Source organism: Solea solea, chromosome 7 (genome assembly GCF_958295425.1).
Source record: "Solea solea chromosome 7, fSolSol10.1, whole genome shotgun sequence".
NCBI lineage: Eukaryota > Metazoa > Chordata > Actinopteri > Pleuronectiformes > Soleidae > Solea > Solea solea.
This window is the reverse complement of record NC_081140.1, coordinates 4,407,057-4,421,208: the sequence shown is the minus strand read 5'-3', so window position 1 is coordinate 4,421,208 and position 14,152 is coordinate 4,407,057. Positions and strand designations below refer to the sequence as shown.

The window sequence follows — 14,152 nt, the reverse complement described above, 5'->3', positions numbered from 1 at the left end:
AACCCTATTTTCTCGGCAGTGGCTGAACTGTTTGTTCTGAAACTTTAGGGTTTCATAAACGAGGTAATGACGCAGATACACACACAAACGCAGCGTTAATTGGAGCTTCCGGTCTATGTCGCCTTTAAGAAAGAAAGTGCTCACTGCCCTCCAGTGGTTACAACAAGGAGTTACATCACCCATTACATATTTGATTTTGACTTATTTAGCACAATAAACAACAAACCACACACAGTTACTAAACATCATTAAAGCAAACCTGTAAATAAAAAAAATCAAGAATCAGTTCAAACAACCCAGAATCTTAATGCATTCTTCAACGAATGAATCAAAGAGTTCAAGGTAACACATGGAGGTGATTAAACTTGTCAAAGTAACTTATCAAATTGAGCACTCTTATCAAACTAATGATTATACTTGCTATTCTATGCTTAAGTAAAAGAAAAAAGTCTTAGTCCTAGTATATCAAATCAACTAAATCAATCATCAAAGTAATATAGGAAAGAATCTAAAAGAATAACATCAAAAACATCGCACCACTATCAATAATACCATATTATCATCATCATTGGTCACAGAAAACACCAACCTCTACAAAAGACTGTGTGTGACTGTTTATTGGCCAGGCAGTGCATGTGATGAGCGTGATAATCTAACATCTAACATCACTCTTTGGGTCGTATCTTCATTGTGATTGACTTCAGAGAATATTCAAATCCTCTCCAAGTCGCCCAGATGACTCCCATCCCATGGGGTGAGTTGGGGCCCGAAAGGTAAGCACTGTTGGGATTAGCATGGTGACAGGCGATGTACCACCATCCTCCACGGGCGACCACAGCACAGTTTTGTCCATCGATGTCCTGGTCTTTGTCATAGGTAGAAAACTTCATACCACCATGGACAGCGAATGAATCTCCTGAATAAAAAAGAAAGAGTAAAATAATGACTTCATATTGGAGAACCTGTCACACTTATACTGCCCCCTGGTGCTTTTCATGCTAAGAATTGAGATCATGATTCTCTGGCACAATTTTTTCACAAATCGAAATGTTTATTCAGTCAATCAGCACATTCCTGCCTAGATATACTAGGACTAAGACTCAAAAGAATAAGAATAAGAAAAAGATAGAAGAATAGAATAACGATGTAAATATACAAATGATGAGGGAACATATACGTACAGTCCATCTCACACTTCCGTCTTCACAGCCCATGTCACAGTAGAACTGGACAGGTTCTGTTGGGTAGATGGTGCACACACCACCGCACACTTTCTGTACCTAAACTGTGAGTAAATGTAACTCCTTACTTTCCACCTCTGGTCAAGGGTTAGTGAGAAGGCATGAGAGGAGAGGATCCAGACTATAGAATTGGATTTGTCGGAGCAAACAAAAAAAAGTGCATTTTTAACATTTAAAACCTGTGGTGGAAAATATCTAAACCCGTCTTGTTCCTATTGGGTGTGTAAAGCAGGTGCATTTTTATAGCCTAGTGTATCAGTGCATGTGTCTTCATTGCATGATCGTGTGAGTGAGTGAGTGAGTGTGTGAGTGCATGACCTGTCTCCAATGTGTCTGCCGTCGTGATGCTTTCCTCTCCGCTGTTCACCCTCTGGAGTCAGTCAGTCATCTGGGCAGGCGTATGGTCACAGTTGTGATTATAGTTGCTCCATCTTTGGAGCCCCCCCACCCCCCTCTCGCACTGCCCCTGTTCCTCTGGTTAGGTCAATTTCTGGCCCAGTGCCCTTTTCCGCCACACTCAAAGCAAGGTCAGGTTGATGTGGGGAGGTGTGTTCCTCCCTTTCACGGTGTCATGAGGCGTGCCCAGTAACTTTCCACAGTTTCTCCATCCACACGCTTGGCCATGTCTATTGCAGCAGGAGAAGATGTTTTTATGGCCTCAGTGATGGCTAGCACAGCATTGCCTGCTTCGTCGCAGTCTGTGTCTTTGCAACAATTTATTCATATTATTAACAGACCTTTCCTCTGCCCTGGAGGCTGACATTGGTTATGGTTTAATTTTGTGATATAATATGAAGTCATCAAACACTGAAACCCTTAAAAAGACAAAGCTGGATGCTGTAGGAACTGTTAAATTACCCTTTGGGTCGCATAATGTCGCTGTATCACTCCGAGGTATTGTAAAATGTATATGGTAAATAAATGATTTTCACAGTATAGTGGGGGGAAAGGCTATTTTTGCTTCCGAAATATTAAAGTAAAACACACATTTAACCATCTCTGTTTAAGAAATACATGAAATGTATGAAACAGCACTGAACCATAGTCACGGGCAGCCAGTCAAATAAAACTGTAATAAAAGCGATGCAGACCAGGGCAAAAAACAGACCAGGGCATAAGCACTATAGGACAGTGCTTAATGTGAATTTGTGAGCATTAGCTGGTGTCTTCAGTAGTTTTTACTACCCTAATCCTAACCCTTAAATAAAGGTTAAATAAAATAAAAAACAACCAACCATCCAATTTTTCAAACACCATACAAACTCTACCAATCAGCACAAAAACCTCTCCAAAATATCTTTCCAAAACTGGAAAGCTGTCCTCCTCTCCTCCTCTGCCTCTTTCTCAAAGCAAAGTTTTGGAGAATGACATATAAAAATTCAAACTTCATATCATGGTATCAATATTGATTAAAATAAATAATCATGATTGGCATAACTCAGAGGCCCTCTGTGTTTACAAATGAACAAACTATATTATTTATTACTCTGTTCAGGAATGGTGTGGTGTGTGCTTAAAATGGAGTTCTACCTTTTGCCAGAAATCAGTGTGAAACATGATGAATTTGGGTTTTGCTGTAGAAAATTCTGAATGTATTTTTTTCAAGGATTTAACATCCATGACAAATCCATAAAAATGTTGGGAAAAAATGTTAAGGTGAGACATTTTTTTGTATAAAGCCATTAATTAACCTCCAAGAACAAACTGTTCTTCCATTGCAGCTCCCGTTTTCACCACAAAATGGACAATTATTATATAAAAACAAAATCTCTGCATTATCGAATCTCTGGATGGATACCTTCTATTTTAACGTCTGTAAGGACTTTGAAACACTTGCTGCACACTGACAGACAAGGCGGAAACTAAGAAATGACCTCCAGTCTCTCAGTGCAATGACATCACGAACCTCCGCGTTCATTCATATCGGGGTTGTGTGAGAGCAACGCCGCTGACTGCTACCACGGGTTTTCATGATTTTTAACGTCCCCGCTCAGGAAAACACGCCGCTGTTAAGAATAACACCTGCAGAGTGAAGCGAGTCGCCGTCATGTCTGAGGAGAACAACACTCAGGTACGTTTGTCTTAAACTGCGCCGCTGAGAATCCATGAAGCACACAAGTCTCTGCTCTCTCTCTGCCGGAGAGCGCCATGTGTGTCTGTCAGTTGGAGCGCGGTGATTGGCTAATGTTTACGTCTGTTATAGTATTCTGTCATTCTATTGGACAGTAAAATAAAAAGTAGGCGGGTACCTACCGGTGTGTGGAAAACTAGCAAACAGTCAGTTAGCCTTGAGTTAGCTAACATAACCAGTGACAACTATAAAGAAATGGTTGTCGTTTGAAGTTAAAAACCTGGTATTTAACCCACGTTACAGGATAGTTTTGCGAACCCACGTGGAGGGAAAAGTGGTCTAAATCAGTACATAATTCGTGATTGTTACATTGCACTGGTGCTGAATGGGAGTGTGTGTGTGTGTGTGGACTACTAGCACCTGCACGGACTGACTTTGGTCGTTTTACATATAAAGTTTCTGGTGTTTGACTTGGAAACATTGAGATGATGGATTTTTGGTGAGGTTTGTTTACCAGCTGTAGAGAGAGAACACAAATAATTGCACTTTCATGGCTGTTTTTTGGATGACTTTCTGGAAAATCCAATTATAGTCCACGAAGAAATCAAATAGATGTTATAAGTATTGAAATACTAAGAATTCACAGAATGTAATGGTTAGAAACGATAGCTAGACAGTACAGATATAAACTTTCGTACAACACCAAGAACAGACAAATAACATATACACAACATTATATCATTAAATAGTAGACTATTAATTTTTAATACTCTATTTAAACTCACAACTTAGTTGTGAAATGTCACTTTATTGTTTTCACAGCAACAGTTTAATTGGACTCTGATAACATAAAAACTAAAACTTGTATCGGTATAATTCCAAGTGATTTTCTTTATCCATTTCAGAGATAAAGTTGTCAGAAGTTTTTTGTTCTTTAGCTTTTATTTGTTACTGACGTTATAGTCTGACTTATGCTTTGTCTGTCAAAGCACTTTGTGAACTTTTTAGTGCTATATTAATGAAATTATTATACTGTATTATAAAAATGTCTTTAATCCCTTCCCCATCAAATCGTAGCCAGTCACATGCTGCCTCCACGTCTCGGACCAGACTTAGCCAACAAAATAAAAGTTATCAATGATATTTTTAACATAACATTATCAGCTCTCAATCGCCAGTTGTTAATAGTGCTAATATGTGGCTTTTATACAATAAGATGATGTCAGTGCACAGTGATGAATGTGTTAATATTGTAACTGAGACTCAAATTGACAGTGTGCATTTAAAATAAGAGCACTAAAGAACTGTATTATTCTGATCATAGAATAAAGATTGTCAGAGGATGCAAAGTGTCACTCCGTCTGTTTCATGACCACACCTTATACTCAGAACCCTCCTTAGCTGCCCCTCCCTGTCCTCTGTAACGAACTTGGGTGAATTGGCACACTTATCTTTAAGGACCAGAGATATCTTGGGGTGGAGGTCTTGAAGAAGGGGGGTGGTGTCGTGTAGCAAAAGGCAGACCACTGTTCAGTATCAAGAGGCCATATGACCTCAGCACAGCTTCTTACCAAGGCTTAGCAAGCAGTCTTAGCCACAAAGTGGACACAATAGCCTCCACAGTGCAAACACTGCATACAGACTCTGAATTAATGGAGGAAGGACCTTACAAGTACATCAGGGTGAGACGAGCAGAGATGGTGACTCACTGTGTTCAGAGCTTCCAGGAGATGTCATTTAGAACATCAGGAAAAGGTTCTACTGAAGGTGAGTTGAAACTCAACTTTGACTAACTTGTCTTTTCTGTCTGCAGGATGGGAATGGCAAGGTTAGTCGGGTCATCAGGATTGGAACCCGCAAAAGCCAGGTACAGCACTTCACTTCACTTTCTAATGTGTATATTTTGGCTGTAAGTATAATTTGAAAGTAAAATGTAGCTCATGTTGAGTCCTAATTTGTGTAACTCACTGTTCCTCCATGCTGCTTTAGATACACTAAAGAACAATGTTTGATGCTCATTTAGAGATAACTACTCTTCCTCTTGTCTGCTGTACTCATTTGAATGTCATTGTGAATGGGTTTTAAGGTTGTTGTTTTTTGACAATGAGCAATGCAATCATGTTAAAGTTGGATGCTGCTGTGCTCTGTTATCTCAGTTGGCTCGTATCCAGACTGACAGTGTGGCAGACACGCTGAAAGAGCTATACCCCGACATCCACTTGGAAATAGGTGAGAATATTTGCAAAGAAAACCTCAAAAACTTCACTCTATGTGTAATTATTACTTGGAAACTGTGTCACAAATCTGCTTTTCATCTCAAACTACTTTAGAGGAATTCTGACTTTGATAAGTTAAACAATCACCTAAGTAATTGGCAAAAAAAACCTCAAATGTATAATTCTGTAGTCATTAGTCCCACCATTTTTTAAATTCTTTAACACAGACGCTGAAATCCACTTAAAGCAGCTGTCTATTTGCCTAACTTCCTGTCTGTTGCTGCTGAAAAGTGCTCTGTGATGTTTGATGAGGGTGTGGAGCATCTATTTGCCAGCAAACAGCCTCAACAAACCTCACAAGCAGAGAGGACCGCCTCTTTGTGAAGCTCTGGCTCCTGATTGGATAAAGTGTTGTGCGGTTTTAGAAAAGTTTCTCCTAAAGTTTGCTGTCAGGGCCTGACACTGAGAGACTCATATCACTGAACAAACACTCATATCTGACAGTTGTCAGAATATAAATTAAAAATTTAATTATCAGTCGGGGGAAGATTCCATTTTTGCATTTAACCCATCCTCTCCTAGAATTAGGAAGCGTAGAGCTGATCAACCAGATTTTGCCTAAAGAATTTCACTGACAGCAGCTGTAATGTCTTGTAGTGTTGTGTCTGTGCTCTAATTAGCCTCAGCTTTGGCTGAAATGGGGTGTTTTCACTATTACTACCTGATAATCCTCATACTGAATTCTTGTAACTTCTGTCTTTCAGTTGGCATGACAACAACTGGAGACAAAATCCTTGACACTGCTTTATCAAAGGTGAACTTTGTTTCATTTTTTTTTTTACTATCACTGCCTTTATTTTATTAATCGTTTAATCTATAAAACATAACTGAATTATGAATTTAGATACAACACATTTATGCTAGCCAAGAAATTACAAGTTCATTTTCTGTTAATTAATTTGTTATAATTCACTCACACACACAGTGAAAAGACGTTATTAGAGGCAGAAAATTCAAAAGTCCAAATCATATAAATACAATTCCTTCATTTTAACTCTCAAAACAAGTCTATACTCACTAAAAATGAATTTAAATAAACTATGTAAAGAAAAAATTGCTGTTTGTCTTTCTCGCAGATTGGAGAGAAGAGTTTGTTCACCAAAGAGCTGGAAAATGCTCTGGAGAGGAATGAGTGAGTGTGAGCGGTGTCATCTGTGGCTGACACAACATTGTCTTTACAGCATTGTTTCACTCACTGGGAAAAAAAAGGGTTATTTGAAGTGTGGTTGTATAAAGCACATACATCAGCGCTGATCTCTCCCTGGAAACATTGCTGCCAGAGGAGACACAAGGAAAAAAGAGATTTTAACAACGTACTGTTGTTATATTGTCATTTTAAGTCTACTGCTGCCCTGTTTGTCAACTTTGTGTCAATTAGGTAAATCCAAACAAAGGATTTCAAGCACAGAATTCACAAAACAACACATTTTGAACTTACTGATGGTGGGAGCAGTGGATTATCAGTTCCTGTGTGCCATGATGTAAAATTGCTGATTTTCTCGATACACTTTGGTGGGCAGGCTACAAAGCTTCAAAAGACTTCAGTTTCCAGTCTAAAAAGTCTGTCGAATGACAACATAAATTAGCACACATGCTCTTAAGTTGTCTAACACTTGAAGGTGTAGATTTTATTTGGTGAGCATTTCTCGCGGCTGGTGGCCATCTTTTCATCTTTAAAGTGAGAGCGAGTGTCCATTGGCGCTTTTCCACAGTTCTAGCATAGCTCAACTGTTTTTTGCTTTTACATTAGCGATAGTACCTGGTGCTTGGTTCCAAATGAGCTGAGCTGATACTAAAATGTGACGTCAACACACTCCCGGTCACTGATTGGACACATCAGTCACGTCACGCGACATCTGACACAACATTTAACTAAGAAATTTCTTAAATATCAATATTTAACAGAGAAGTGTGGTGTGTTTAGCAACAGCGCTGCTGAAAGCAGGCAAATGTGAGCCGTATCACAACCCGTTCAGCCGTATGTGTCAGACTGAGACTGCACTCGGGCATGCAGGAAATACTGAGTGTCACTAGTTTGTGTATGCCATGTTAGGGCTGTGTGATATACCGGTTGTAAGAGTTATACCGGTATATTTTTGAAAGAGATATGTAGTTGAGACAATATCGCCATACCGGTATATTATATATTATTTTTATGTTGCCTTGCAAACGCTATTTAATAAAGCCGACTGCTTCTCTCTGAGCCTACAAGCCTATTTCAGCTGCTCAGCCACGCCCCTTACATGTACGTACTACGTAGTGTTCTCCCACCCACGCTACGCATCGCAACAGACATTTGAACGAAATGTGGTGGACACGGTGCAGGTGGAGAGTGAGCAGTTGGTGGCTAAGAAAAAGAATAATGGTGCTGTTATTTTCCTAAATAAAATGTTTACTTTTACTCCGGTACAATTTTCTTAACCATCTTCATTACTCGTTAATACAAAATAAAAGTTGACCTGTTGTCGCTAGTTTTTAGTGACACCAGCTGTTACCCGCAGATTTCGGCTCCAAGTGGACTTAAAACACATCAGTGGCTCGTTGTTTACCGTGTCCGACACCGAGGTTTCTGGTCTCCTGTCTCCGGGTTTCTGTTGTACACTCCGGACGCCGGGTTTCAGCTATCAGCTGTTTCAGCTGTATAAAATATAGAAATATTTTTCTATAAATATATATATATTATATATTTTGTACTAATAACCATAATCAGATGAAATCCATGGCTGAGGGAAACCCTTTGAGTTCTCTCCTGTGGTCTCTGTTCTGTAGCTGCCTTGATGTTATCACAATGTGTCACACCACTCAATGGCTGTATTGTATAGCATGACACATGAAAGGAGAATGCAAACATGACTGGCCTCTTCTGTGTCCAACAGGGTTGATCTGGTGGTTCACTCACTCAAAGACCTTCCCACCTCTCTGCCTCCAGGGTTCACCATCGGAGCTGTGTTAAAGTAAGTGCATTTTCCAGCCTGTACCGTGAGAGAATTATTCCAATTAACGTAAATAAAATTGCAAAAGGACATGTGGGGAGACAGAGAAGTGACCGAGGTCTCGGGCTGCATTTGTTGTAAAACAGAAGCAACTCTGACATGACATATAGTTTTTAGGGCAGCAACTTCAGATTATTTTCATTATTGATGGATCTGTCTATTATGTTCTTAATTAATCTAACTAGATTTTTCCCTAAACTATCCATATACCAAAGATATTCGGTTTACTGTCATAGAGAAATTAAATTTAAATGTTAAAATGTCACTATAAATGTATCTTGTATCTGCAATGCCACAAAAGTCCTACTGATTTCATTGTGTTTTACAGTTTTAAGAGATTAAAGCATTTCTTCATATTATTATGGAATATCAATGATCACTATTTTTTTGGGTGACCATGACGTTAAATTTTCATATACACTGTTGGATTTTGTTTTGCCTGTAGGAGAGAAAATCCCCACGATGCAGTGGTTCTGCATCCAAAACATGCAGGGAAATCTCTGGACACTCTGCCAGAGAGCAGGTACAGTGCAGTGGATGATGTGACTCGTTGTATGTGTTTAAATTCACGTCATTGAAGTGGATAAATTAACCTTGGCCCGTGTGGTTTCTTTTGTAGTGCGATCGGCACCAGCTCACTGCGGCGCGCTGCTCAGCTAAAGAAGAGATTCCCTCACCTTGTCTTCAAAGACATCGTATCCTTCCATGTGTCTGAAAATAAGACAAACATACTTTGATTTCACTTCACAACAATAATAGTCCTGTTCCACTATGATCCCAGCTCGCCTCGGCATGGCACAGTTTAGGTGCACAGTTTAGGTTGGTTTTCCACTACAAATTAGTACCTAATCAACATGGGCGGAGTCATCACGGCTTTTCGTCGTTTTCCGCATGACACACACACACATGAGTGACTGGTGAGTCAGTACTTCCTCCATCAGTGCTGTCACTGAATACACCAGACTCCTGAGATTTTAGACACTTCCCTGATAATTGTTAGAGATTAACCCACGTTTTTTAGCATTGTTAAGTCTTTTTAACTGATCTGCAGTTCGGCATTGTTCGGCTTGTGTCGGACATCTCTTCTTGTGCTAGTGGAAACGCAACTTAACCGTGCCGCACTGAGGCGAGTGGAGTTGATTTTTGGTCATGAGGGAGCGTGTTGGCTTGTTTCTGTCCTTAACTGTCGTCTTCAGCGTGGAAACTTGAACACACGTCTGAAGAAGCTGGATGAGAAGGAGGACTTTGCTGCCATCATCCTGGCTGCTGCTGGCCTCAGGAGAATGGGCTGGGAGAACCGGATCAGCCAGGTACACTTCTGATCACATCAAGTCCTCAATCTAATGTCTTTCACAGTGACCTTTAACTTTCATTTAACTCTCAGACTGTGTTTCATTTTTTTGTCTTGCTAGATCCTGGAGCCTGAAGATTGCATGTATGCTGTTGGACAGGTAAGAACTGTGACATTCGAAATAGGATTTTCCTACATAGAAGAAGACGAGGAGTGATTGATAACAGGGTTTTTTTTTTTTTTTTTAAATGTGGTTGTTAGTAGAGCTGAAACAGTTAATCGTTTATTAATCGATCACTAAATTAATTGACAACTATTTTAATTGATTAATCGGTTTAAAGCTTTTTTCATGTGTAAAACAAGATTTCCGATTGTATAAGCTTCTTAAATGTGAGTATTTTCTTTGCTCTTATGATTAATGATTAATCGAGAAAAATGATCGACAGATTAATCAATAAGGAAAATAATCGTTAGTTGCAGCTCTAGTTGTTAGTAAAAAACTTAGCTGCCTGTGGGGACATAAGGAAAAATATATTTTAGCTATTTAACAAATGGGTAACTTAATAAAATCAATGGCTGCTTAAATACCTGGTGTCTTATAACTGCTTTAGCTCAATTAAATTGCCTTTTTTTTTTTTTAAGTCCTTTTGTAAACTGCTCACTCTCCTGCACCAAAGTCCATAGAGAAAATCAGTGATTTTACATCATGGGCACACAGGAGTTGTTGATCCACTGCTGCCTCCACTGGTCACTGGTGCACATTATAGGATAAGAAGAGAAAGACGGATAAATAATATAAGGAAAATAAAATAGAAAAGAGTTACAGAAAGCCTTTATTTATAACAGAGTTAATATCATTTGAGATAATAGCATATCCTAGATCTGTTTTTGTTCAGTTACATGAGTTTTTCAGTCTCAGGCTCCGACCGTAAATCTAGGAGAAACTTTATTCTCTCTTTATCCAATCAGGAGCCAGATCTTCACAAAGAGGCGGTCCTGTCTGCTCTTGAGCTTCGACTGTTAGCCAGTGAATAAATGCCCTTCTTACGTGTATGTGCGTCTTTTGTCAGGGGGCCCTGGCTGTGGAGGTTCGGGCCAAAGATGTAGACATCCTGGAGATGGTGTCTGTGCTCCATGACTCTGACACCGTGCTGCGCTGCATAGCTGAGAGAGCCTTCCTCAGACGCCTGGTACACACACACACACACACACACACACACACACACACACACACACACACACACACACACACACACACACACACACACACACACACTCTCTCTCAAACCCTTTGTCCGATTACAAACCCAGTGCCATAAAAAGTAACGTTCTGTCATTTGTAGGAGGGAGGGTGCAGCGTTCCTGTCGCTGTCCACACTGATATCAAAGACTCACAGGTAAGAATTTTGATGATTAGATTTACTGTTCATTAAAGAGCAGACCACTAAACCTCACACACGGCTATAACTCGACTAACTATTTGTACTAGTTTGTACTCAAAGTTAATGTGTCCAGTTTCAATATTTAAAAAAAAACCCACTTATAAATTAAGGTTAATAAATTAAACCTATAAATGAAGTTTACACTGTGTTTGTTGTTTTTCCCAGCTCTACCTGACGGGGGCGGTTTTCAGCCTGGACGGATCAGACAGTCTGAAGGAAACCATGCAGACCAGCGTTGCTGCTGCTGCTGCTGCTGCTGACGACAAGGTAAAAGCTGGGTTTTTTTAAATGATCATGTCAAAAACATCATCTTTGACATCACAAACACTGAGACAATAAAATGTTTTACATTTGCATGTCAGCAACTGTCCATGAGGTGCTGCATGTGAGAGCATGAATAGTTTTTTGGAGATTTCTTTCCCTGTGTGGTTATTCTGGAAATGTGAACAGCAAACTGCACAAAATGTCCAGACGCAATTTTCTGAACATGTTTGTGTTGCTGAAAGACGCAACTGAACCTCACGTTCATGTGTGACAGAGCTCGGAGGAGGTTGATGAGTGCGTGCAGCGAGTGGGAGTGACGGCCACTAAGCTCTCGGGTGAAGCCCAGGACCGAGCGGAGCGGCTGGGGGTCGACTTGGCCAACTTACTGCTGAGCAAAGGAGCCAAGGAGATCCTGACTGTGGCCCGGCAGCTCAACGACGCCAGATAATCCCGCTCTGCTGAGGGGGCGGGGCCACAGAGGTGACCATCGTCCAGTCAGTCACAGCTCTGTGTCAAGTACACACATTTTTTTCTTTCTTTTTTTGACGTGCACCAGGTGAGCTCGACCAACAGCAGTGTGTGATGTTGTTGTGACAGGGTTGTGCTCAGACTGAGTCACTGTAAGGTGAAGCACTCACTCTTGGTTCCAGTGTGATTTTACACAGGAATCATCTCCTGAGCCACATACAAACAGTAAAAATATAATAAAAGCACTTAACGCACCATCACTGGCTGATATCCTCAGTGCTAAACCCTTTAACCCTTTAAGTGTATCAATAACTTTAAAGGTGTCAGGTCTCTGTTTTATCGTCAGCTGTCAGATTAAAGGTCTCACTGTCGCTCTTTTGATTTTCAACTGTTGGACTGATCACCTGAGTTTACTACAGTTTAAAATCTCCTATCAGTATTTAAGTGAATAAATTTAAATAAATGAGCCGACACACACAGAGTCACTGATCAGGATGATGACAGTTTAAAGTCAATTGAAGTAGGCAGAGGTTAGTGTGTGGTTACTATGGAAACTGGAAGCAAACATTTGCCTGAACTCTTACTCTGAGGCTCCGACTATATCTACTCAGAGGCTGGTGTGTAATTTGTCTCTGGTGAGTCACTTAGTCGATAGTTAGTGTGTTAAGACTGTTACAAGTCTTAACACACTAGGTGGATAATAGAATATTATCCACCAGTGATGTTTCATCTATGTCGTTTTGGCTTTTTCAAACTTCTCTCTTAGCTTTTAGCTGCTTTTATCATTTGTTATAAAATAAAATCAAAATAAAAAAGGCTAAATTGTGATGTAACCAAAGATGAGTTTGGCCTGTTTTCTGGTTTAATACCAGCAATTATTCTCATTAATGTGTGTGCGTTGTGAAATGTAAATATAATTCATTCATTCAGACTTCATGTCAACATGTTGTTGAGGCTGTTTGACCACAGGAGTTTCGTCACAGTGTCCTCTTACAACAAACCTGCTCTTTATTCTGCTCATGTTGAGTGTAAAGTTTTCAGCATGTTTTAAGAGCCAGTGGCTTCTTCTACATGGAGAGTTTGTTTAATCCTCATAACAATAAGCTGTAAGTGAGCGAGTTACCTAGTGACGGATGTTCACCGTCACTCCATGACTGATCTCATTTTACTTGCCTCTGATATTAAAGCTGCCGTCAGTGATGTTATCTTTTGGCTAATTTCCTGTCCCTTGCTGCCATTAACATCCCACTCCCTGCTCCCTACATCACCTCAAGATTTGTGAGGGGGTGAAACATTTATGTAGTCATTTTGAACCAAAGTGTTTCACTCTTTCACTGACCGCAGTGTTAAATGTGCACTGGGCTGTTGTTTAGCAACACTTAGCTTTGGTTATGCTTCGTTGATGAAGCATCTTTGAAAACTGGGTGTAATATCAGAACACGGTGTCTTGTAGGACAACTTAAAGCACCAAGTGTGAGTTTATGAGATTTAAATAAGGTTATAATGATAGAGTGGACAACAACGGCTCTATAAAGCAGGTCAGTATTTGACTGCCTCTGTGCTGATGACGCCATGTTGTGCTGTAGGACAAACAATACGTTGCCTGTAATCTCATCACTTTGACGCTGAATCATTCATCTCTCCAGATTATGGGCTGGATCTCATACTTATGGTTTATTGGTCATGAGATCATCTCATGCTTGTGAGACAACTGATAATCATAAAACGCATTCAAGTGGAAAACAACTCTAAGTGACATGTCCCGTAAACATGAGCTGCTCAAACCATAAGACCTACAGTATAAATTGAAGTTATAAAGAGATCTGTGTTTATTTTGGTGGCTGCAGTTTCAGCAGGTTGTTGGTTTTCCGTTTGATTAATAAAAAGAAAATGAAATTGTTTGCATTTGCTGTAACTTATGATGCTGTACTCTATAATAACACAATTGTAGTGTTTCCAAAAAAACACATATTTTCATACGATGGGACCATGATAACTTGCCTGTATGAGATAGCATCGTCTCAGTTTCTCTAGTTTGTATCCAACTGCCTACTCAGGACAAGAATCATGTCTGAAGATGCTTTACTCAACTAAGAATTGTCTGTT

General features: G+C 39.9%; 1 protein-coding gene across 2 annotated transcripts; it reads left to right on the top strand.

Moving 5' to 3' along the window:
- Positions 1–3,142: 3,142 nt before the first annotated feature.
- On the top strand, positions 3,143–13,055 carry LOC131462744 (porphobilinogen deaminase-like). 2 transcript variants are annotated; one of them, XM_058634243.1, is made up of 14 exons: positions 3,143–3,312; positions 5,126–5,179; positions 5,469–5,541; positions 6,293–6,342; positions 6,665–6,720; positions 8,465–8,542; positions 9,027–9,104; positions 9,201–9,276; positions 9,778–9,891; positions 9,994–10,032; positions 10,943–11,062; positions 11,216–11,269; positions 11,480–11,581; positions 11,853–13,055. In XM_058634243.1, the coding sequence occupies exons 1-14, from the start codon at positions 3,289–3,291 to the stop codon at positions 12,024–12,026; spliced, it is 1,092 nt and encodes a 363-aa protein (XP_058490226.1). In that variant the 5' UTR covers positions 3,143–3,288; the 3' UTR covers positions 12,027–13,055. The 2 variants fall into 2 exon arrangements, with proteins under 2 accessions (XP_058490226.1, XP_058490225.1); XM_058634242.1 differs by lacking the exon at positions 3,143–3,312 and adding an exon at positions 4,835–4,994.
- Positions 13,056–14,152: the final 1,097 nt, after the last annotated feature.

Coding starts and splice junctions, on each gene's coding strand:
- LOC131462744 (XM_058634242.1), top strand. CDS start 4,965: ATGGAGGAAGGACCTTACAAGTACATCAGG. Junction 5,180..5,468: donor TTGGAACCCGCAAAAGCCAG/GTACAGCACTTC, acceptor CTGTTATCTCAG/TTGGCTCGTATCCAGACTGA. Junction 6,721..8,464: donor AATGCTCTGGAGAGGAATGA/GTGAGTGTGAGC, acceptor TGTGTCCAACAG/GGTTGATCTGGTGGTTCACT.